The sequence below is a fragment of the Tenrec ecaudatus genome, chromosome 8 (assembly GCF_050624435.1).
Source record: "Tenrec ecaudatus isolate mTenEca1 chromosome 8, mTenEca1.hap1, whole genome shotgun sequence".
Lineage (NCBI taxonomy): Eukaryota > Metazoa > Chordata > Mammalia > Afrosoricida > Tenrecidae > Tenrec > Tenrec ecaudatus.
In genome coordinates, this window is record NC_134537.1 from 100,091,847 (window position 1) to 100,116,760 (window position 24,914).

General features: G+C 43.4%; 1 protein-coding gene across 12 annotated transcripts in view; it reads right to left on the minus strand.

Annotated features, from left to right (window-relative positions):
- TACC1 (transforming acidic coiled-coil containing protein 1) overlaps positions 1-24,914 on the minus strand; it is a 140,266-nt gene that overhangs the window by 20,173 nt on the left and 95,179 nt on the right. For 3 of the 12 annotated variants that reach the window (XM_075556654.1, XM_075556648.1, XM_075556646.1), the window contains 5 exons: positions 15,769-16,885; positions 11,513-11,573; positions 8,395-8,602; positions 5,830-5,882; positions 4,397-4,444 (listed from right to left, as the gene is read on the minus strand). In XM_075556654.1, coding sequence (XP_075412769.1) covers positions 4,397-4,444; positions 5,830-5,882; positions 8,395-8,602; positions 11,513-11,573; positions 15,769-16,577 — 1,179 coding nt within the window. In that variant the 5' untranslated portion in view covers positions 16,578-16,885. Of the gene's footprint in view, positions 1-4,396; positions 4,445-5,829; positions 5,883-5,909; positions 7,739-8,394; positions 8,603-11,512; positions 11,574-15,768; positions 16,886-24,914 lie in introns of those variants that run through there. The other 9 variants (XM_075556650.1, XM_075556647.1, XM_075556652.1 and 6 more) reach the window with 6 other exon arrangements.

A 24,914-nucleotide genomic window follows, 5' to 3' on the forward strand; every position in this document is an offset into this window, starting at 1 on the left:
GGAGATGGTACATGCTTGTTGCTTTAAGTGCCTGAGTTTGAGAGTAATTTGTTACACGGACACAGATAAGCAATACACCCTGGACATTTGAATCATCTCATTAATCTCTTGGGCCATGTTCTCATCAAGAAACTTCCTGGTACTCCTGCTTCCCTGGAATAGCTTGTCTATAAGTAAAGCAGTATGTCAAGCTGACACATTTGGTTCACTCGGGGTTCTACTTTCCAGTTGTAAATGAATATGTTTTAAGGTCAGTCTTGTGTGTGTGAGTTGTTACTATTCTGAGACTTGTCAGGTTGGAGGAAAAAGCCTCGCTGTGCCTCCCTCCCATGACCACGTAGACAGGTCCCAAGGAGTCCTGGTGTTGGGTGCTGTCAAATGGGTTCTGACTCACAGTGACACTTCAATAGAATGAAACACTGCCTGGTCCTGTACTAGCCTCGTGGTGGAGCTGAAACGGTGCCCAGGTTGCAGCCACTGTGTGAAGCCATTCATTGAGGGCCTTCCTCTTGCTCGTGCATCTTCTACTTGACCAAGTATGATGTCTGTCAGGGATTTGTCCCCGATAACGTGTTCAAAGAATATGAGATAAAGTGTCACCATCATCTCCCCTTTCAAGAAGGAGTTTTCTGTACTTCTTGCAGGGCAGATTGTTTAGTTATTGTGGCAGCCCAGGCGAGATTCGCTTGGCTCCCCCAACACCATCGCTCACAAGCATTAGTTCTTCTCTGCTCGTTTACACCGTCCAGCTTTCACAGGCATCTGAAGCATGGAAAAACAGCACAGGCTCAAGTCAGGTGCGCCTTAGTCCTCAGTCACATCTCTGCTTTTTCACACTTGAAAGAGGTCTTGGCAGCAGATGTGTCCAGTGAAATACGCCATTTGATTTCTTGACTGCTGCTTTCATCGGCACTGACTGTGGATCCAAACAAACGAAACAAAACAAACTTCCTGTGTTTATTCTTTGTCTACTTTCATAAAGAGTTTCAGTCTTGGAAACCCACATGGCAGCTCTACCCTGCCTAAAGAGTCGCCATGAGTCAGCACTGACTGGATGGCAGGGTCGGACTGCGTTGGTTATGTTACTGGTCCAGCTGTCACATGTGTCAAAAGGAATAAATAAATTTGACCTGTCTGTTTGGTAAAAACTTAACTAATGTGGTGTCTAGAAGATGTAGCATCATTCTGGGCTGGAGAGGTAGGCCCAGACCTTGGATGGTGGCGAGACCAGGTGAGGGTGCGCTTGGTGGCTTACAGCCGCCTCCCCCCCCAGCCCCCAAGCACCCTCTGCTTGGCCACACGTCACCCAGCTTAGCTCTCCAGCTCTTATGCAGAATCTATGCCCAAGACCTACGACAGTCGCCTTTCCCCAGTCCCAGAGGATTTAACTTTCCAACATTCCTTCAACCTCTACATGGCTTATTAAACAATATAGAGAACTCAGAGCATTTACTACCACAAAGAACTGGCCCATCCATCTCTTCCTGGGCTGCTTATGAGTTTAAAATAGACTTGCTAAATCAATCAGTCACCACCTTCCAAAAAGGCTCCATTTCATGTGAGCTAATCCTTCCCTGGGAGTCAGGGCTCACTCAACTGCACCTGGGAACCCTTCCCCGGGCCACTAAGTAGTCACAATGCAAAGCCAGTGAGGACCCATTTGTAGAGAGCACAAGTCTACGGAGTCAGGGCTGCAAATTCAGTGAGCACAGATGCCACCAAGTTAATGACCTGTGCGCGCGTCCTTGCAGGGGACAGTGGGCAGCAAGCCTGCCGCTGCCCAGCCAGCCAAGGGCACTCGTGCCACCATTTGTCCATGAGCACCCTGTGTGGCACCACCGAACCCCCACTTCTCTGACTGGGAAAATCCACATGAACTCAGCCTTTGAGAAGATTTAGAATTCTTAAAAATGGAAATTTTGCTCTTACATGAAAACCTCTGAAAAGCAAGAAGAGATGTAACCCCCCTCTGGCCATACTGATCTTGTTCCAGCTCCTCCTAACCACTGGGCATGAGCCTGTAACGGGAATGTGTGTCCAAGGAACACAGAAAGGGTGAGCAGAGTAGATGTGGGGTAAACCCGAGACCCTGGAGTTGATGCAATTCATGGTCCAGAGTTGCAGAGGTTAGAGAGTGGAACTGCTCCCTGGGGTTTTGGGGCTGTTGTCTTGACAGATAGCAATCACCAGCACTTTCTACTGTGGGGCTTCTGTGTAGGTTTGAACCTCTAACTTTGTGGTTGGTAACTGAGTCCAAGCTACTGTGCTAGATTACATCGGTTCCTTTAATCTCTCCTGCTTTCTAAGGAAAATTCATTTCAGGATGTTCATGTACATACTCACTTTTACCTACTGGTTCCAGAGACAAGTACCCTGCATTCTCCTCTTTCGCTTGTTTCTCAATTTCCCTATCAACATCTCACCCCCTTACTATACTGTAGCACTTTACACTTTCAACATTTCATGTTATTAGTTTTCTCTTGCCAATCACTCGGGGTGAGGATCAACTGTGGTTGAATAAACGGGGATCAAGGAGCTGAGCCAATTTCTTTAGTGCTCATGCAACGCTCCCTACAGATTCTCTGTCCATTCAACACACCCGTCTTCAATCAATAGCAGAAAGTACATGGCAAACTTCAAAGGGTCTTGCTGCCCAAAGTGTACTCTGAGGCTGACTCTGGTGGTGGGCAGCGGTGGGGAAGTGAAATTACTTGCAATGGCTTGTCTATTCCTCGTCTTTATAACCCCCACCCAATAAGTAGGTGGGGGTGCAAATAAAGTGTAGAGGACTCTAACTCAGAGACGAGTCAATTTTTCCATTCAATTGAGCATAAAGTGAGCCATCTCAGAGGCAGGAGCTGGGAATCCCATGACCATCAACAGAGAAGAGCCAAGAGTATAGTGCACTTGAGGTATAGGATGTACAGGATATATAGAGAGGCAGCAACAACATAGAGAGGTACCCAGAATGGCAGGTTTCTCCGTCCATGGACTGAGTCGACCTTTGGGAAGGAAGGTGGCCTAAAGAGTAGGGCGCGCTTTGAGTTCTTATCAGTGCTAAAAGAGCTTTGTAAGACCTGCAGAGGCCAAGAACCAGATGGAGGCATGCATGCTGGCAAGGCTGAAAAGAAAAGCCTTGGGCAAAACCCCCCACAAAACTGTATCCTAAATATTTCTCATCCTGATATGTAGCCTCCTAAGCTTCCCTGTTAAACCTCCATCACTGTGCATATTATCTGTGAATTCTGTGTCGCCATCACATTGGGCTATCAAACCCAGCAGAGCGCAGTGGGAGGGACGGTTGGTGTCAACACAGGGTCAACCAGGCCAGAAGTGGAGTCCATCTATTTCCTCGGAGTGCTATTCCAACCCCATCTAGCAAGGGGCAGTGGACATCACTCTCTTTCAGAGATAGGAAACCCGCACTGAAAGCTCTGTGAGTGGCTGGGCTAGGCTGGGCCCAGCTCCCAAGAGAGAATCAAATGAATTTTCAGGCAAGGATGATTTTATCCTGAAGTAAGAGTCACGACAAAGTGAGGCCCTTGTGAAGGAACAAAGTTCCCAACGCCTTTCATGTCTGTGCCCAGGCCTCCTCCTGAACATCTGACCAGGCTTCCATCGGCTCTCCCCTGTCAGGTCAGGCTTTGTAGGTTTCACACTGCTTCTACATTCTCTGGGAAAATATTTCTTTGAATGGTCAGTGTGTCATGAAAACAATTTAGTAGGTCAAAAGCCTCCATTAAAAAAATAAAATGGAATAGAAATATATCAGGTCCCATGAAGACAGGTAGATAATGCGTTGTGACCTGTGTTTCATAAACATAGAAACATAGACTTGTCTTGATACATATTAGTCAAGACGCAAACTGTCCTTTTACCGTGCACGCATCAAGAGAAAGTGTGAACTATGACTTCATTTACTCCTAGAACTTCGGCTGATCACTTGTTCCGGAGGGTCTTCAAGTCTAGTGGTGACAACCCAGGAGTTTCTTGAGTTAGTGCCGTGCATTTAAACGGCCCACTGGACACACACATAGAGACTGGTCCCACAAGTGTCCCTGTGCATTACTAATTGACTGTTTCCTCATTCAGCAGAGAGAGTCTGGATTCCTTACTGTCACCAAGCGTATAGTCTTGTGGGGAAGGCAAGGAAAGCAGAAGGTGACCTGAAGAGGTGAGGGCAGAAACCTGAAAGGAATTCTGTGTGGCTAGGTAAGTTTCCAGTGTGTAAGGAGAGAGGAACTAGCTGCTGCTGGACAGGGCCCCCGGCCCCAGGGCAGAAAGCCACATAGGTCACAGTAAGAGTTGGAGCTTATTCTTTCTCCTGAAAACAAGGGCAGCCAATAGAAAAATTTATGTAAAGTAAAACAAGACTGGTTTTGAGTTTAAAACTTACCATATGGGGCAGGGAATGTATGGATGGTGATAAGAGTTGTATGGGTCCCTAATAAAATGTAAAAAAAGAAAAGAGGAGAAAAAAATGATTAGGGCAGGGACTGTACAGATGTGCTTTATACAATTGATGTATGTATATGTATGAACTGTGATAAGAATTGTATGAGCCCCTAATAAATTGTTAAAATTAAAAAAAAAACAAACAAAAAAACTTACCGTATATACACGAATATAAGCTGACCTGAATATATGCAGAGGCACCTAAGAAATGTACTGAAAAACTCGACTTATACTTGAGTATATATGGTATTTTCCTGGCTTCTGTGAAAGGCTGAAATTGAGAATGAGCCTAAAAACAGATAGAGTAGCTGGGAAACTGCTACAATGTGTTGTTGTTGTTGTTTTTAACAAAACAAAACTGGCCACAGGATCGAGCACAGCCAATGAATTCACAAAATAGTTTGGATATAGAAACCACAGGTTTTGCTCATCTTGTTTGTGGGAATAAAAGAGGAAGAGCCAGAATCCCCGGGTGTGTGGTGTATGCAGCACCTGCTAAAAGGAGGCTTCCCCTTGGGTTGGGTAGCAGTCTCACTGTCTACGTGGTCTTCTACTCAGAAACTCTTAGGAAGTTCAGCAACTGGCTCTCACCCCACCCCCACCCCGACGTCAGCTACCAAGTGACCTCAGAGTATCAACCCTCCAGATTCTGAATTATCACTGATCCCCACGATTCCCCACTTAAAATCCCACCAGGATGTCCTACTGGGAATCCCAAACCTTTGGGCTCAACACCGACAGCTCCTGTCTAAAGGACACAGTGTCCTCTGATCACACGGGATTACTAATATTTATTAACACTTCCTCTGCACTGGCCAGTTTTCCATCTGGAATGCTCCTTCTTGCCTAATGCCTTCCTCTTCCTTTAGCACTTAGCTCCAGTGCAGAAGCCTGGCTGACCCAACTGGAATCGAGGGGTGGACACTAGGACACGCTGACATCAACAACATCAACTCTATTATATTTGTGCCAGAGAACTAGAACCTGATTGTTACAAAGAAACATTAGACTAAGCCAAATGCAAAGATAATAGCTGGCCAGTACTCCTCAAAAGAATCAAGGTCATGAAAGACAAAGGTTGAGGGACCGTTCCAGATTACAGGAGTGAAAGAACACGACCATGGAATCCAAGTGCGTGATCTGGAGCTGGGTCCTATTTAAGAAACAAAACCAAAAAAAAGGAACCACTAAAGGGACACTGGATAACATCTGAGTAAGCTTTATAGATTACCGTCTTTGTGTCACAGAAGGCGTTTTTCACCAATTGACTAGAACTTATTTAGTGAACTAACATAGACTTTAAAACATGATGAAAAAAAAACCCCACCCGATCCCCTCCCCCCATCAGCCCCCCTTTTACATTTAAGGACTTACAGGCATGGCAGGGTCATCCTTCTCCATCTTCTGGCCCAGTTCTTTCTCTAAGCCTAAAACACAGATAGTCAGTTTTATGCTCATCCTGAGGTCAGTTCCTTCGGCCTCCTAGCGGGAGACTGGAGGCTCCCAGTGCAGGCCAGAGAGGCGCTATTAACACCTGGAAGGCATCACGAATCTGAAAGGGGCGCTGGCATTCTGCTGACCACGGTGCTAGTCTCTGCGTAAAGTCTACGATATTCCAAATAAAGAGGAGCACGGTTAGCCATCAACTAACCACCAGCAATCTTCAGGTGGGACCACCAGCGAAGGCCGCCCTCTTGTGTTCACTGGATGTTTTGCAAATAAGTCACACTAACCATGGCATTTTATGAGTTAGAACCCATTCATTAACACTGAGTGCGATTTTACATGCTCTTTAAATTCCAGCCCTAAAGGGTACTTTCAATCTAATTACAGTAGCAGGTAAGATCGTCAGCTTTAGATTCCAATGCCTCTAAATTGAAATTCACTATCCTCCCCATGCCCTTCAGCGTGGCTTCCTTGCTACTCCACTACAAGGGGCAACAACGCCAACAAAATTAAACAACAACAACAACAAAAAAAACCCAACAGGATGCTTTTGCTTTTAAAAAAATTGTTTTAGGATGCTTTTTCTAATGAAGAGACTAAATACTCATTGCAAAACACTTGAAAATGCATTTTAAAAAGAAACATGCAAATTCTTCCCAGAGCAATGACAAAATACTCTTTCAGTGCACTACCTGTCAAAAACTGCAAACAGGAATGGGACCTGCTCGAAACCCCTCCTCCTCCAAAGCTAGAAGATCAAGTTCCAATTGCTCAGTCTAACTTCATTTCCTATGTACCCTGACCTCACAGAACGCTTGGGGGCATCTTACCTACACAGTCTATTCCTTCTAAGCCCTGCAGGAGACTCACATTTATGTAAAGATCAAGAACCAGCTCAGAAGTGACGGACTATCCCAGGAAACCCAGTCCCCCATAGGTCCACAACCAGGACAGCCTTATCGGTCACAATGTAACAGTCTGTATAAGTCCGTTCTGCCCAGAGATGGCCAGTTCCTGCAAAGCACAGACTAGCTAGTTGCTCAGGGACCTTGAGGACAACACAGTATCTAATAGAACCTCAGCGCTATTCTTTGAAGGGATTTCCTCCTGATGGGGAGGAATCTAACTAATTCAGCAAAGATTTACCATGTATCTGCTATATATTTGGCACCAGGAGAAATTCAAAAACAATCCCCTTGTAGTCCCTAAGCGCGAGAAATCTGTAAGGTACTTCTCTGTAATTAACAGGCAGCACGGGCGCTATGCAATGGGAGCTGTCAGAAGAAAAGTGGTGGGGCACAAAGGACAGTGGGATCCGAGTAACACGGGAGACAGACCTGCAAGGATGGGCGCGATATTATCCAGTATGGCAAAGAAAGGTCTTTCAAACAGAAGAAACAGCAATAGCTGTGAGCGTACTCAGGATTAACCCCAAGTAACCGGGCATGGAAGCCAAACCAAGCCTTTGGGAAAGATGACAAAACAGAAGGAAGCTTTGGAAGGAAGCTGGGTGGGAGTAGGAACCCGGAGCCTGGGGGACATGGGGACACCTTGCTCAGAGTCTTGACTTTCTACCTGCTTCCTTGGTTTGATGGCTGAGCAGGTTTGTTTTTTCAATGCCTTAGTATAAAAAGTCTTGATTTGAATCACATTGCTTAAAGGATCTGACTTTTAATGATACTTAAGGCCAAAGGAGTACCACCGTGGGATTTGGAAAAGGGAGCTAGCTTCAGGTTGCTGTGAAGAGTCCAAGAGCAAGAGGGTTCAGCCCAGGTTAGTCTAGGTTCTTCACTAGAATGCTGAAAAGGACTGAGCCGTGGTCTGTTGCAGTCCCCATCTGTGAGCAGGAAAATTGACAACCGTTAAAAAAGGGAAGAGAAAGAAAGCTGTCGAGTCTAATCAAGGTGACCCTAACTGTAATTATGTATCACAACATTTATAACAGCTTGATGTCCTAGAAACAGCCTTAGCAAGTGTGGTTAAATATACGTACAATCAGACTGCTTAAGTTCCAATCATAGTTCTACCTGATAAATGCTTGCTAACTGATGTTGGACAAATTTACCTTCTGCGCTTCACTTCCCTTCTCTGAAAAATGGGGGAAATAATATTATCCTGTGAGGAATGACTTAGAGATGCAATTAGAAAGAGTGATTGCACGTGTAAGCTACCGTAATTTCAGAGAAGTGTACTTATCAGGAAAGAGTCAAATGTACAACAAGTTCATAGACCACTCTAAGGCCACATTCAAATAAATTCACAATAAAATTCAAGCAAACTCATATATCATCATCTCTTGGACATCCTGCCACACTCACCCAATGTCCCTAGTACTCCCCTAACACCTTTTCTGTCTCTTTCTAGGTAAAGTAAGAGGCAAAGCAGAGATCAACTTCACAAATCAACTGACCCAATCTAAGGCCCCTCTGGTTTCTGCCTTTCAGACATTGCTAAGCCTATGTGCGTTAGAAAGATGAAGATATATTTCCATACCTGCTTCTGAGGATGAAAACGCATGATTTACGGTAGACACAGGAACATTGGAACATTCAAAGTACTCCAGGTCTTCCTCTGGCTCACCTTTCACCTCGGGCCGGGCTGGCTTCTGACCAGAAGTGTTGGACGCCAGCTTCTCTTCATCAGTAGCACGGCCATCCCTATTGGAAATGTCGGAAATCTCGGAGAGCGCTGCTCCTTCATCCTGGGAAATGCCGCAGATAAGAAACCAACTGTGAGTGTGGTGCTCCATTAAAATATACACATTTAAAGACTAGGCTGCCCACTTTGGAGAAAGGAGCTGCTAAAATCCTTATGTCCAGCTCCCAAACACTGTCAGATACCGAAGGCCTAATGAGTGCAAGCAGAACATTGTCAGAGACAGTGCCAGAGGACGGGCTCCTGGAGTCGACGGCCCCCGCTCGAAATATGACTGAGAAGAAGCGGATTTCTTTTTTCTCCAAATTTAATTTATTATCATGAAGTTGTATATTGATCCTTTCATGAAAATGTCCTTTGTATCTCATGGTATGTTCTTTTTTATTCCTATTATTTTCTATTTATGTTTCGTTTTTATTTATTAAAAGACTTTATTGGAGGTTCTTACAGCTATTATAGCAGTCCATACATCAATTGTATCAAGTACATTTGTCCATATGTTGCCACCATTATTTTCTAAACATTTACTTTCTAGTTGAGCCCTTGGTATCAGCTCTTCTTTTTATCCCTCCCATGAGCTTATTTCTTGAAGTAGAGTCAGCCATGCCACTTAAGTCTCTCTCTCTCTCCCCCACTCTCTCTCTATACACACACACAAGACTAAAAGGTCAATAATTACATAAAAACAAACAGGGAAGGTAAGGGGGCAGAGAAACTACAGCACTGGAAACAAAACAACCAGAATGCAAGGAAGAAGGATGAAACAAGAGAAAATGAAATGAATGTTCCCGAACAATTTCTGTAGACATTGTCAAATGAGGGAGGAACCGATCACAATGATCTACATAGAACCCCCTCCCTGGGGGACAGACAACAGAAAAGTGGGTGAAAGGAGACATGGGACAATGTAAGACAGGACAAAATAATCATAATTTATAAATTATCAAGGGTTCATGAGGGAGGGGAAAAAATGAGGAGCTGATACCAAGGGCTCAAGTAGAAAGCAAATGTTTTGAGAATGATGATGGCAACAAATGTACAAATGTGCTTGACACAATGGATGGATGTGTAGATTGTGATAAGAGTTGTACGAGCCCCCAATAAAATGATTAAAAAAAAAAGAAATTGTCAAATGAGAACCTAATTTGCTATGGAAACTAACCAAAAATTTAATATACTAAAATATTTTTATAACAATTTATTAAAATATTTTTAATTATTATTTTCAGCAAACAATGGCATCTCTGGAACGGGTCCCCCATTCTGGCCGGATGTTCAATACCATCAACCATGGATACATGTAAAACAAAGATGGGGCGCTGGAGTCTTCCTAGCTCTTGTGTTGTTGGAGCCTATGTCTCTAATTGGAACACCAAGTTTTTCCGCCCTAAATTTATTACCCAGGCAATTCAAGTAGCAGTTCAAGACAGTAACTCCAAATTGTTTGCTTTCATATCTCCAACAATTGTTGTGAAGCTCCACGTATCACATCGTATTTCAAGTGACATCTAAGACTTTTAATGTAAACTATCTAACTATACAGGTTGTAATTTGTCCTTTTCTAAATCAGTGATCCTGTCCCTGTGTGTGTGTGTGTCCACGCACACGCACTCTGGAACGATTCGGAGAGGCTGAGAAAGCAAGTAAACAGATGCCTACGCTTTTACCCTAGAACGTGGGCTACGCTAAACACGTTTTTAACTGCCAATGGCGTATTTAATCAGGTTTTTTTGTTTGTTTTCTGAAAAGGGGGTGGTAGGCCTAATAAATTTTGGTACCAATGGTCTAAATAACGGCTTTGTGAAATGCAATCTAGTGATCTGACACCCTGTGGCCCATATTAAATATACATGAATATGTGCTTTCATGAACATTTTACATCATTTTCCTCTCTAAATTTTTATTTCCATTCCATCAAGAAATGACCCTAATGAAACACATTTGCATGTATGAAAGTCTTTTCAAGGTCTTGTTTTAGTTGTTTAAAATACTTTAATTTTTATTAAATTTAGAAACTTTAATTGAGACCATTAAGTGTTAATTTTTTCCACATTGTTAATTTTCCCTCCTAGAAGTTATCATTAAAAGTACTAATGTACAATTTAAAATATTAACGCAACTTGTGTTAAGTACCATCAACACAAAAGCAAAGTTGTGTTAAAAATGGATCTTGCAGTTGAACGAGTACTGGTTTTTGTGTTTCCTGATTAGTTCATGGGCTCGTATTTATTACTACAGAGAAGAAATGATTAGCACCAATTATATTTTCTCAGTTTTCATGTCTACCATTATAATCAATAGGAAACCTTATTTTAAGTTATGTAGCAGAACATTCTATCATCAACAGCTATTTTTAATGGTCTATCAGTTGACATGAGGAGCCCTGGTGGTGTAGTGGTAATGAGCAAGATGGCTAATTCAAGTCAGCAGTTTGAAACCACTAGCAGCTCCAGGGGAGAAAGGAGTCTCAGAAACCCACATGGGAAATTCTACCCTGTCCTATAGAGTCATTATGAGTTCACATCAACTCGATGGCGTGAGTTTCTATCAGTTGTTAACTCAAGTCTTCCTAGTATGTTGAACTGGAAAATCATTTTACTTAAATAATAATAATAATAATCAATGTTATCTGGTCATTAGAGTCGATCCCTTTCTTAGCACCTACTCTTCCCTTTGCTTGGCACCTCTGAGCCTTTCACACATTGTGGGAGTGCATCCTGGTGAAATTTAGACTGAGTGAGAAGGAACTTTATCTTTTTTTAAACTGTGGGAAACAAGTAATTGTGGAAGGGTTCCTTTGTCCTCAGGGTGCCTTCTCAGCTCATTCTAGGAAATGAAGGATCTGGCCATTGCTTCTCTTAAGTACTCAAAGGAAACTTCTGGGCCCTCTTCCCCTGTGTGCTATTCATTTGGGAACCAGAAGTCTGAGGCATTGCAGCAGCAGGTACAGACTTACCTGAGAGCACGAATCCAGAGCAAGAGACTGAGTTTCACCTTTCTTCACCTTACAGCCACTCCTGGAAAAAAAAAATCAAGAGGTCAGTCTGGGGTCACGGGGTGCAGGTCTGAAGCACGGGATGGAGCGTAGCTAGCAGTATGTGCAGGTAGAAGCTGAAGCGCACAGCATCACACAAGTCACACATCTACAGACTCGGCATGGAAACACCTCTCAAACCTGAGGTTCTTCCTTCTGAGGGACAGGTTAAGCAGGGGCACTACGGCGGGGCTCCTCCTCCCAATAGGCCCCTTGATGGCTTCCGTGATGTCAAACCCCAAAGTACGATGAGCCCAATGTTTGATCACACACCATCAAAAAGCATCTAGGGCGCAGCCCCGGCATCTATTGCACTTCCATTCGTCCCAGCCTTACGTGCTTGGCTTTGACATTCTTTAGTGAAATCACCACGCTTGACCAGATTCTTTAAAAGTACTTTATTGCACTAAAAGCCACCAAAGTCTGGTACGACAGCTCCCACCTAGACCTGAGTACTAACAGAGGAAAATGTGGAAAAGCAAACATATTTGTGTAAACCATGATCATGGCTAGTAAGTCAGAGATGGAAGAGACACACCGCATACCGTGAGGAGCCCAGGACTGGGGAAAGCACAGACCACCCGGGATGCTTAGATCAACGCATGACTGGTGACTGTAGGGCAAGTTTGGAGTCTGTGGCTTTAACAAACTCAGAATTGCTGATGAAAATACCATGCCACCAAAAATCAACCAAACAAAAATTGTTTACATCTTTGTGTTGTGTGTGTAAAACTAAAGCCAAGCACCCAGTTAGCAGAAAGCGCATACTGGCGACCAGTTCCATCTTCTTTGCCTAATCCTCTTACTAATCAGGGCTACCCGCCATCGGACTTGAGTTGCCTCCATTAACCAGCCCCGTTCCTTTAAGGCAGCAACAACCTGATCTTAGCGAAACGCCAGCCATTCCCCACATTAAACAACAGAGCAGTCCCTCAAAAGCCACCAAGACGATGCTCTTCGGATTGAGGCCAAGCCAGCACTTAGTCTCATCCAAGTGCCACGTGATGTGTGCCAAGCCAGGGAGCACAAGCTCTTGCACCTAAGGTAGGGTGGTCCCCGCCCCTTTAGGTACAGGCAAATGCAAGGCTGAGCTGTCTCATGATGTGGCAAATGAGGTGCAAAAAAACCAGCAGGTCAAACTCAGAAATGGAAGCCACATGCCATGGAGGGAAGGTCTGGGGACGAGTCAGGGAGAACATGGTCCTCGGACCCAGAGACAAAGAGAAACAATGGCCGGAGTACTTACAACAGAAAACAGAGAAATTTCACTTGTTCAGTAGTCCTGAGGCACCAACAAAATTAGACAGCAAAGAGACAGATGGAGAAAAAAAAAATCATGTGAAGACTGGAATATTCCCCTCCAAGTCTGGTCGATGTAAAGTTTGTAAAGTTGTTTCTATGAAGTGATAGACAAATTAAAAATGGCAATATTCATGCATGCTACCACTGGTGAGTGAATGGCTCTTGGGAACGTCAACTCTGGACACATTCAGGGCTACCACACAGACTTAGAGATGGAAAGAAAACATCCCACACCTATAACTGCATAAAAATGGCATTTCACTATTGAGAACATTTACACGAATATGTGGTTATTCAGGTCATGTATAAATAAAAATAGACTTGAACATAAAAGGAGACTTCAAAAAGCTCATGGGAAAGTTCTAATATTGTTTGATTACATTTTTCTGCAAGCTTTTTGAAGCTCCCTTATTTATCTGCTTTTTTCCTAGGGTGTTTATCATGATGCTGCTTAAAATGGTTTCATAGTTTACCTTACTGTGTCTGCACAACTCTAATCATGTTATGGGGTCCCCATCATACAGGAGGAGACTCTGAGAAGCCGCACACGTAAACCAGTAACAGAACAAACGCCTGTCTCCCGACTGGATTCTACCACCACGTGTTTGTTTCCTGTCTTCCCTACAAATGAAAGGGTCCGCTAGCTAAAATCATGTCCCACAGGGTTCTGCCCCTCTCTCTGCAGAAAGAGAAAGGAAACAGGAGTTTTGCTTGCACAGCCATTGAAGAAGAGGTGGGGTGAAATCTATCACAGGATCCATCAGATCAAGTTCATTCATCAAAAACAATAATAGGGGCAAAATGCTGCTTGTTCAAAAGAGAGCACTTTGTGTTCCTGAATGAAGAGTGAGGAATAGAGGGCCCTGCCTTTGCTCCTGGTTGAATCTTGCCCACTCACAGCATGGATGCCCCGGCTACATATGCACTCCTACAGGCACCCACAGGAAGGCTGCCAGGTGACTGTCGGTAGGCAGAGGGAGGGCCTAGACGTAGAGGAGGAAGCGGCATAGCAGTGTCCAACACCCCACCTCCCCAAGTGCTGCCCAGACATAGCGAGCTAATCTTAAAAGCTGCAAGAGAACACTTGGAGGATACTGATCAATAATCTTTACCAGCAACTGTTTCACTATTCATATGTAACCCAAGCTCAAGGATCGGATCAAGAACTACTGATTGCATTCCACCACCCCCCACCCCGCCTGAACACACACCGGGGGCTAGTCGGCTGTTGCCCAACAGCAGCCTGCCACACAGTTCAGCCTTCTTGGTCCTAACATGGGCTTCACTGCCATCGAGTCAATGCCGACTCAGTGACCCTAGCGGACAGGGTAAAACCGCTCCTGTGTGTTTCCAAGACTGTGACTCTTTATGAGAGTAGAAAGTCCTGTCTTTCTTCAGAGAAGCAGCTGATGGGTTTGAACTGCTGACCTTTCAGACTGCAGTGATGCCTGTGCCACCTGGGCGCCCTAAAATGAGTACTTCATTTTGAACCTCTGGAAATGTCCCGCTCTCTCCGATAAAATGCACCAATCCAGCCAGCTGACATTTCTGCAATACTGAGGGTGGAAAGTGTATTCCGACTGATCGATAGCACTACCACCGCAGCGGCTGCTACGGAGGAGATTCCAACGCCAGGAGCCCCCGAGTGTCGAGGGCAGAACTACTGCAGAGGGTTTCATGGCTGTGACCTTTTGAGAGCAGGCGGCCGACTCTTTTCTTCTGAGGTGTGGCACCACTAACTTTTCCATTAATAGCTCATCTATGCCACCCTGCGGCTTTCTCTTTAGCGACAACTAAAAGCATGGTATGTGATACTTCTTTCATTCTTCCTTTTCATATTTCACCTTCCAAGTCACTGGGCTTTCTGTATATCTATTTTTAAGCAAAAAAAAAAATCATAGGGAACAAAGGGACATACTGTTCCCCACTCGGTTTCATTGTTGCGAGATGGTAACCTTGTAACAAAGGCATCTGACTGGCACAATGGTTAGAGCCTTTGGCTGCCAGCTAAAGACTGGTGGTTTGATCAAGCCACCTCTCTTGAAGGTGTGGCAGCAGTCTGCTTCGGTACAGCTTACAGCCTTGGATTCCCTCTGAGGGCCTCTACTCTGGCCTCTAGGGTGGCTATGAACCTGAACTGACAACACAGCACTGGATTTGCATTCCTAAGAAAGTTAAAATGACACTTGCCCCCAGTGGTTACTCTGCGAACTCCACAGGCCACACAAAAGAGGTGGCTCCACATTTCCCATGAGAAACAACTGGGTGTTAGGAGAGGGCTTGTAGACCGTACACAAGAAAAGACTAACTTATCAGATTTAAACATTCCTGATGCTTACTGGAGAGGAACCACCTCGCTGATGGACCCACAGACTACAGAACCAGGTAGAACTCTCACCAAGGACCAGTGGTGTAGCTTTCTGTGCAAGTGGGAAGACTCGGAGGTGCGCTCTACGGCCATTTTCCTCATGCTACTGATGCCAGACTCGGAATTTTTGTTTTATCTGCATATTATGGCTACCACCAACTTACATTTTGCTCACAAAAGGAATTCTAATAGCCCAGATGGGATTTCTAAAAGCCACCGAGCCTTGATCTACCCATCTCACTCTCTGTATATTTAATAGGAAAAAGATCTCCAGGGTGGGTAGGGGGAAAGAGGCAAAGATTAGGATTCTCCAAAATCAAGGCAGAAATCTAAAATGAAACATGCTATTTCTGATCCCACACAACAGCACTAAACAATGTTGTAAGCTTTGTGTCCGCCCTGCTGTACCTCAAAGACACAGTCAGTTCCCTGGAGTAAAGAGACCTGGCTGCCAAGCCCCCAGAGAATACACAGAACACACCACCACCCAGCACCCATCGCCACTCACGTTATTAAACGCGACTTTGCCTTCTTGGGTGATTCTAAGATTTCATTAACATGATTACCAGTGGAAGAACAAAAGTCGTCGCTTGTTAATGTTGTAGTTGGTTTAAAGGGATCCATGGACTCATCATAGTTATCTGGATCAAAGTGATAGGAGCCCTGAGAGGAAAAGGGTGGGGAGTCTTGCAGAGAGCGGCCTTCAAAAGAATTAAAGTTGGGGTCATCCCACTGGCGAGGCTCCAGCTTAGACGATGTGTGGGGGGCAGAAGAATCTTCTGCTTTGGGCTCTGAAGGCTGGTCTCCACCTTTGGCACCTACTGGTTTACCAACACCATCTTTCTGTGTCTTGGGAGTCAGTTTGTTACCCAGCTTCCGGCCCAGTTTCCTTGGAAGGGCTTTCTTGGGCTCTAGCTTTTCCACATCTTCTGTGAAATCAAACTCCAGTTTCCGAGGGGAGCCTCTAGACTCTTCTGGTAACTCCACCCCTGAATCGTTGGTATCATTGTTGAGAATGCCTGAAGTCTCTTTAGCTTCCATGGGAGATTTCTGGATCTTGGCACCTCCAGGCAAAGAATTTGTGTTTCCATCCATTTCCTCCAGACTGACCAGATGGGATGCTTTGGGGAGAGGAGTGCCCTCCAGCACAGCTTCTGTTTCTGAGAACTCTGCGCTATTCGTTTTTTTCCTCGGGAAGACAGGTTTGGGCTTTCTTAGCTTGCTTCTGGTGGGGGCTGACTCTGAACAGGAGATTCCAGTCTTTAGATCAGCTTCTGTGGTGCCCTCAAGTGTAGCTCCCATGTTGCCATTTGTCATTGCCTTGTCCTGGGTGGCTTCTGGTGCACCAGAGGGCAGAGGCCCCTCTGAGAATGCAGTTACAAAGCCATGAGACGTATTTGTCCCCAGTGCTGCGGAGACATGTGCAGAATCCTTGGTTTCTATTGAAAATGGCCTCACTATGGAAACTTTGCTACTATCATGTTCAGGTTCTTCTTTGACATCCTTGACTGGATGAGAAACAAGGGCTGTTTTCAGTGCTCCATTTTCTGAAGGTTTAGGGCAAGTCTTAGATGAACATTTTGCAACCACTTCTGCTACCAGCTGTTCATCATCTTCTTGTGATTCTAAAATAAAAACAAAACAAAAACGACTATTATTAAAGAATTATCTTTTTTGGCATTGCTGAATATTCTCCATCAACTAAGGGCAAACTGTAAGGTCTACCTGCTTTGTTTTTATTAAGCATCTTTAAAGTCCGACACAAGGAGCCACAGTGGGTTACATCGTGTTGGGCTGCTAACCACAAGGTCAGCACTTCAAATCCACTAGCCTCTCCGAGGGAGAAAGAGGAGGCTTTCTTTTGCAGAGGTTTACAGCCTGGGAAAGCCACGAGAGTAGTTCTACTCTGTCTGTCTACAGGGTTGCTAACAGTCCCAATAGACTCGACGGCAGTGAGTTTTGATAGGTCTGGCACAGCAGTCCCTGGGTGGTACAAAAACGGTTAATGTGTTTGGTTGCTTGTTAACTGAAAGGTTTGCCATGAAAGAAGGACCTACAATCCACTTAAAAAAACAAAAAAAAAACAGCCACCGAAAACCCTGTGAAGCACAGTTCTACTCATGGGGGCCATTCATGGGGTCACCATGTGTCAGAATCATCTCGATGGCAGCTGGTCTGTGAACATTCAGCCCGAATGGCAGCACAACCTCCAAGACAGCAGCTTGCACTAAACCTTAAAATAAGTATGTCGGACCGCCACTGGTAGATGGTTCATTATCCAAGGGGCATGGACGGCAATTTTCACAAGTCAAGCAAGCTAGGAAAGGACTAAACAGATGCTCAGCTGTCAGGTATATTAAAGTGTTGTCAACTATATGGATAAGGTGTCAAAATTTTGAAAGTTAACGTTGGTTTGGAAGAATCTTTTGATACCAAATGCCTAATGTTTTCATGTCAGAATTTCTTGCAGAAAGCAGATGTGAAGTTTTTGCTTTGTATTTTAGTTTGCTTTTGCTGTTGAGAATATATACAGCAAAACACACACCAGTTCCAGCTTCTACATGGTACAGTTCAGTGACCCTGATTATGTGTTTTGCTTGAGAGCCATTCTCACACTCCGTTTCCTAGTCGTCCCTCCTCCATTAACATAAACGCCCTACCTATCTTTTAAGTTGCTGTGGTCTAGGTGAGCCACCACAGATAGATTTTTTTTTACATAGATCTTAAAAGGCTTTCTTTACTAGTTAAATTAAACCATTATTGGGCTTTAAGAAGACTTCAGGGAGATTTTTGGTTCAAATATGATCCTCAAGCAATAGCTTCAGGAGTTTATCAGCCTCTCCAGCTATAGAACGTCTGAATTCAAGAAGAATTAGAAAATCTGTTCAAAATCCTGCCCCCCTTGATCAGGATTTTGCTACAGAATCATTGAACAAAATGTTCACTAATGGTAGTTGGCACCATTCTGTTCTTTTGTGAAGTTTTCAAATGGAAGTTAAAAACCAAAACTAAATGATCAGACTCTCTCAATTAAATGGGATATTAAATTATATTAAATGGGAAAACTACCATAACTACCTCTCTGTAACCAAAACAACTAACCAAATGGAAAAATGGAAAAGATCGGACCCCAAACTGGTCTTAAAATAAAATAGTTGCTATTTGGGGGCACAGTATCATAAAGCAACACAGAGTTGGGTTTTTCTAGGACCTGTGTTGCTAAATTGTGCCAGGAAACCACACTGATTACCTTCTTTCCTTCACTGGTCCAAAGCTTAAAAGTTCCCTTGCAGGGACTTCTTCTTACTGGGGGAAATGCTGAAAGTATTAGGAGGGTATGGATGAGAGGATTTCTTTAAAGTACAAATTAAGATAATATGTCTTAAAAGATCTGATACAATAGACTAGCCTCAAAAATTGAGTAAAGTGGTTGTTTTCATAGTATTCAAGATGGTCTAATCTCATTAATGTAATCCTACTTTCTAATCCTAATCTAAGATCCAAATGCCAATCATCACAGAAATAGTCTTTCTTTAAAGCATTCCCTTATCTTCCCCACCCCCACCCCGATTCCTTTATGGTTGGAATTATTCAATGGCTTAAACACTGTATTTTACAGAGATACTTCAGATAATCCACAAATATCCAATTCAAGTTGTTTTTCATTCAATATACCGTATATACAGGGAGCTGATATCAGGGGCTCAAGTGGGAAAAGAATGCTTTGAAAATGATGATGCTAAAAAAATGATTAGGGCAAAGACTGTACAGATGTGCTTTATACAATTGATGTATGTATATATATGAACTGTGAAAAGAATTGTATGAGCCCCAATAAATTGTTAAAATTAAAAAAAAAAAAGAAAATGATGCTGGCATTTATGCAAATGTGCTTGACACATTGGAGGAATTTATGGATTGTGATGAGATGTAAGAGCCCCCAATAAAAGTATTAAATATATATATATATACACACACACCGTATATACTCTTGTATAAGCTGAGTTTTTCAGCACATTTTTTATGCCTTTTTGTGGTAAAATTAGGTGCCTCGGCTGACATGCAGGTCGGCTTATACTCAAGTATATACAGTATGTTTAACTATAGTATTTTAAAAAGTGTAATTAAAAATGTGATAAATATGTACAGAACAAAACATTTACCATTTCAGTCTACTGTAATTAAAAATACTTTAATCTTTTTCATGTTCTCGATGCATGTTATCTGGGATTGACTTAACTATATGTCAAAAGGATTTAAAAACAGAAAGTAAAAGTAGCAAAATACTGGTCACCATTAAATCAGGATGTGTCTAGAGAACTTTTCATTTTACTATTTTCTTTCTTATATAGTCTTGACATTTTTTCCTTATAAAATTAATTTCATTGTTGAAAATACACACAGCAAAAGAGAAACCAGTTCTTCACACTATGCAACTCCCCCTCCTCCCTTTCTGAGCTGCTCCTCCCTCACTGCCTACTGCTCCCAAAGGTTCTCTGAAGTTGCTCTTGTCTATTAGATCCCATGCCCCAAAACTCCAAACTCCGTTTGACTCACAGTGACCTTCTAAACAGTTTGTGAAAGAGCACAATGCTGCGAGGCAGACATTTTTACTAGTTCAGCTAAACTATCACTTGAACAAATTTGTCTGAGAGAAAGGACAGCTGTAATCCTCGGAAGCAAGGATGCCATGACGAGATGCACATACTTTCAACATGTCACGAGGAGAGGCGAGTCCCTGGAAAAGGAGCTCATGCTCCATAAAATAGAGGGTCGTCAACACAGAAGAGGCTCCTCCTGAGATGAACTGACACAGCAGTTGCAACAAGGGACTTAACCAAGACAGCAGATTGGATGGTGGTGCAGGGCCAGGCATTGTCTGTTCTGTTGTATGCAGGGCCAACTATGAGTCATAATGGCCTGAGAAAACAGCGTCTAACAAAAAAACATTATTCAGTTTTTTATTTCCCCAATGATTTTTAAATTATGAAATTGGTGAGGAACATTACTTAGTTTTAAAAAGACTTCAGGGAATATTTTTGGTTTAAGGTTTCTCTGGGCAATAGCTTCAGGGGTTCATCCCCCTCCTTGGCTCAGAAAAGTCGAATGCATAGCATTTGAAAATCTGTATGTCCTTGCTTCCTCTATGAGATCGTTGATCAAAATGTCCACTATCAGTGCCTCGGGCACCATTGGTTCCGATTTTGTGGCAAGGAAGCAGATCTTGAAATTTTTAATAATAATGGAAAAAAACAACTACATAATACACAAAAATTAAACCTTTTTACGGTGTTAAGAATACACACAGCAAAACTGATACCAATCAAACAGTTTCTGCATGGACAATTCAGTGACACCGATGACAACCTCTGAGTTGGGTAACCATTCTTACCCTTCTCCCTCAGTAACATAACTCACAGCTCCTAACAGTTCCTACCTTGTCTTACTGGTGGCTGTTGCCACTTTGATCCTATATAGCTTAAACTAGAACATTTTAAAGTGCTGACAATTTGATGTGTGTGTGTACAGATTCTCTGAGAACGGCTTGCTCCCTTTCTAGATATATACATGTAATATAGACACATGGGCTTTTAGTGAATATTAGAGTTCCTGTGTGCTAATTGCGGGGCAGGAGAAGAATGCCAACAACAAAGCATCAAAACCCAGTGCTGCAGAGATCTTTGTGTGTATGTGGGTGTGACCGATGCTTGTATTTAAAGGTCATTGTTTCTTTGGATCCCTTTATGATAACCCACTAAAGTATTTGAGATTTCTTTTTTTTTAAATCATTTTATTGAGGGCTCATACAGATTTTTATCAAATCCACCCATCCATCCATTGTGTCAAGCACATTTGTACATTTGTTGCCATCATCATTTCCAAGACATTTTCTTTCCACTTGAGCCCTTGGTATCAGCTCCTCATTTCCCCCTCTCCCCTCCCTCCCGAACCCTTGACAATTTATAAATTGTTATTATTTTTTCATGTTTTACACTGACTGATGTCTCCCTTCACCCACTTTTCTGTTGTCCATCTCCCAGGGAGGGGGATATGTGTAGATCATTTTGATCGGTTCCCCCCTTCCTCCCCCACCTTCCCCTTCCCCTCCTAGTATGGCTACTCTCATTATTGGTCCCGAGGATTTATCTGTCCTGGATTCCCTGTGTTTCCAGCTCTTATCTGTACCCGTGTACATGCTCTGGTCTAGCTGGATTTGTAAAGTAGAATCGGGATCATGATAGTGGATGCAGGGAGGAAGCATTAAAGAACTAAAGGAAAGTTGTATGTTTCATCATCTGAGATTTTTTTAAAGTACTTTTATTGGGGCTCTTACATCTCTTATCATAATCCATATATTCATCCAGTGTGTCAAGCACATTTGCACATATGCTGCCGTCATCATTTTCAAAGCATTCTCTTTCACTTGAGCCCTTGATATCAGCTCCCCATTTCTTCACCTTCCATCCCTCGCCTGTCCTCCTTCACTAACCCTTGATAAGTTATAGATTATTATTTTCATAGTTTACATCATCCTCCGTCACCCTTCACCCACTTTTCCATTGTTCGTCCCCCTGGGATGGAGATATAGGTTGATCCTTGTGATTGATTTCCCCTTTCTTCCCCCACCCTCCACTAATCCTCCTGGTATCTCTACTCTCATTGTTGGCCCGAGGGGTTTATCTGTGTACATGCTCTAGTCTAGCCAAATTTGTAAGGTGGAATTGGGATCATGATATTGGGGGGAGGAAGCATTAAAGAACTAGAGGAAACTTGTATGTTTCATCATCTGAGATTTCTTAAAATGAATTTTAAAACATCTTAATGTATTTCTCACTGAAAATCCTTAAACTCAGGAGGAAGCACTTTACTTACTTTCTCTAAATTTACATCTACAAATTAAGAAATTAGTTGCTAACTATTGTTAGCAGTTCCATTTGGAACATAAATTTCCCTCTCTATTCTCAGGCTTCTGAGACATTTTAATTACAGTGGTAGGCAAACCAAAACAATAAACAAAACAATTCCATGCCATTGCGGACTCAGACTCACAGAGATCCTACAGGACAGAGCAGAACTGTCCCTGTGCGTTTCCTAGACTATAAATATTTCTCCCCATCCCAACAGTGTTATTGGCGTATAATTCACATTTCATACAATTCACAAGTTCAATCACATCAAGAGGGAGTTGTACAATCATCACCACACAGTCAGTTTTAGAACACTGTCTTCATTCTTGTATTCATTGTTATTAGCTCCCCATTCTCCCCAACCTCTCTGACATACCCCTAAGGAACAATTAATCCAGTTACTGTCTCTATAGCTTTACCTATCCTATAAATTTTTACACGAGTAGAAAAAGCCTTATCTTTCCCCTATACAGCAGCTGGTGGGTTCAAACTGCTAACCTTGTGGTTAGCAGTCTAATGCGTAATCCACTAAGCCACCATGCCTCCACAAGTGGTAGGCAGAACTGTTAAAAAACTTATTATTGGCAACTTTTGGCTTGTGTAAATCAAGGTTCTCTCAATAACACATAACGTCCTGATGGTAACTGGTGTGTGTGTGTGTGTGTGTGTGTGTGTGTTTGGGGAAGGGTCAGTATTCCTCAGGGATGCATGCAGTGATCGCACTGCATATGGCCGATCTTTAAGAACCTCAAGGGGATGTACACAGATGCTCATGTAGCTTTATTCACAACAGCCAAAAGGTGGAAACAACCACAAGGCCCGTCAATAGATAAACATAATGTGATACATACAGTGGAATACTATTCAGCCAGTAGGAGAGATTGAGACTTGATACATGTCTCAATTCGCAACTTTTTGTGTGAAAAGTCAGGCACCCAATACCAATCTTGTATGATCTCACTTTTATTAAAAACACAAGAAGGGGCAAATGTATAGAGAACCAAGTTTAATGTGCGTACCAGGGATGGGTGGGAGGGCTAATGGGGATGGGCCAACTACCTAAGAATAGGGTTGCACAGCCTATTACTGCAATTGCTGTAAGATGTAAGTCTGTAAAAAGGCGAAAGATAAAAATGTGATGGATATATACAGTAACTACAAAAAAATAGCTGCTAGGCTGCTTATATAGAACCAAACACCTCATGGGATTGGGTTCCTTGGTTTTAAAGTTTAGGGTCTTGGCTTCACGGGACATCTCAGTTAAGTGGCTTTAATATGTCTGGTGTTTCTATCCTAACTCCTAGTTTGTCGCATAACACTCGGGGTCTTAAAAGTTTGCAAGTGGTCATCCAAGGACCATCAATTGGTCTTTATTCATCTGGTGTGGCGGAAGCAGTAGTAGTCAAGATTAGAAGAAGATATGGAAGGTGTGGCTAACTGCCTGGCCGTGAGACCAGAGAAACTAGATTGTGCCAAGCTACTACTTTCTGGAGCCACGGAGGCTGGAGACAGCCCTGAAACTATCGCTCTAAGATAATCTTTACATTTTAAACCCAAAATAGCCTCTAACATTTTAAAAAACAAAGCAATAGCTTGAGGCGTCCTGATGGCTAGTGGGTTAAACAGGGGGGGGGGCGGCTAATGAAGTTGATGGTTCAAGCATCAGTTCTGAGGGACAAAGATGAGACTGTTTACTCCCGTCAAGATTTACGGCTCAGAAACCCTACAGAGTTCTACGCTGCGCTACAGGGACACATCGAGCTGTAATCAACTCGATGGCAGGGGCTTTGTGGTTAGCAAAGTAAGTCTGCCTTGAGTATCCGGTTCCTAAAAACTATCTGTATGGGATCAGACTGACAAGAGCAACGCAGAAGACCAGACAGGCAGTCGGAGGGGTAGAGCGTCTGGGTCAGCGAGGGAGGGACGCTTACGAAGGAAGTGCGGATGGCCACACAGCTCCAACAACGTCATCAGAGGCCCTCATTTACTTGTAGCCCCTGTTGAACTGGTGTCTGCTTTGCTCTGATATTCTCAACAACAACAAGAGATCATTTAGAAAGGGGGGGCGGGGAAATGCAGCATGGGGTGGTACTTTAATTTTAAAGCCTTTAACTTGGTGCCCAGCCAGGGCAGGAGGCAAGCAGATCACGAAGAGGCATTCGCTCGTTCCATTGCAATGGAGGAGGGGTGGGGGCATTATCTGAATTCTCCCTGTCTCCACTCTGAGTAGCAGAGCTAGGTGGCACACACCTTGTGCTAGCCATTCAATACAGGTATTTGCGTTCCACCTCTTTAATCCCTTACTCAATGCGGTTCTCTTGGGACCATTCTTCTACAAATGCAAACTGATACACTGGGAGAATTTGTGACCTAAACTAATCATAAAGGATTTGGCAAAAATAAATAAATCCTGCATCTGAAATATTGGTGAGAACCTCAGGTCATTGTTGGTGTCAGGTGCCATCGAGATGGCTGACTCATAGCAGACCCTGTGTGAGAGACGAGATCTGTTCGAAAGGGTTTTCTAGGCTGAAATCTCCCTGGGAGCAGGCCACCAGGTCTTTCCTCACTTGGAGCTACTGACAGGTTCCAAGAACCAACCCGGTTTAGCAGTCAGCACGGAGGCCACCATAAAGCCACACTCACTGTACATTAGGTCAATACCCTAAGCTCACCAGTCCTTCCTAAAGGTCTTCATGGGACTATAACCATCTCCTTTCATTTGTTCTGAGGCATCTTTTTTCAT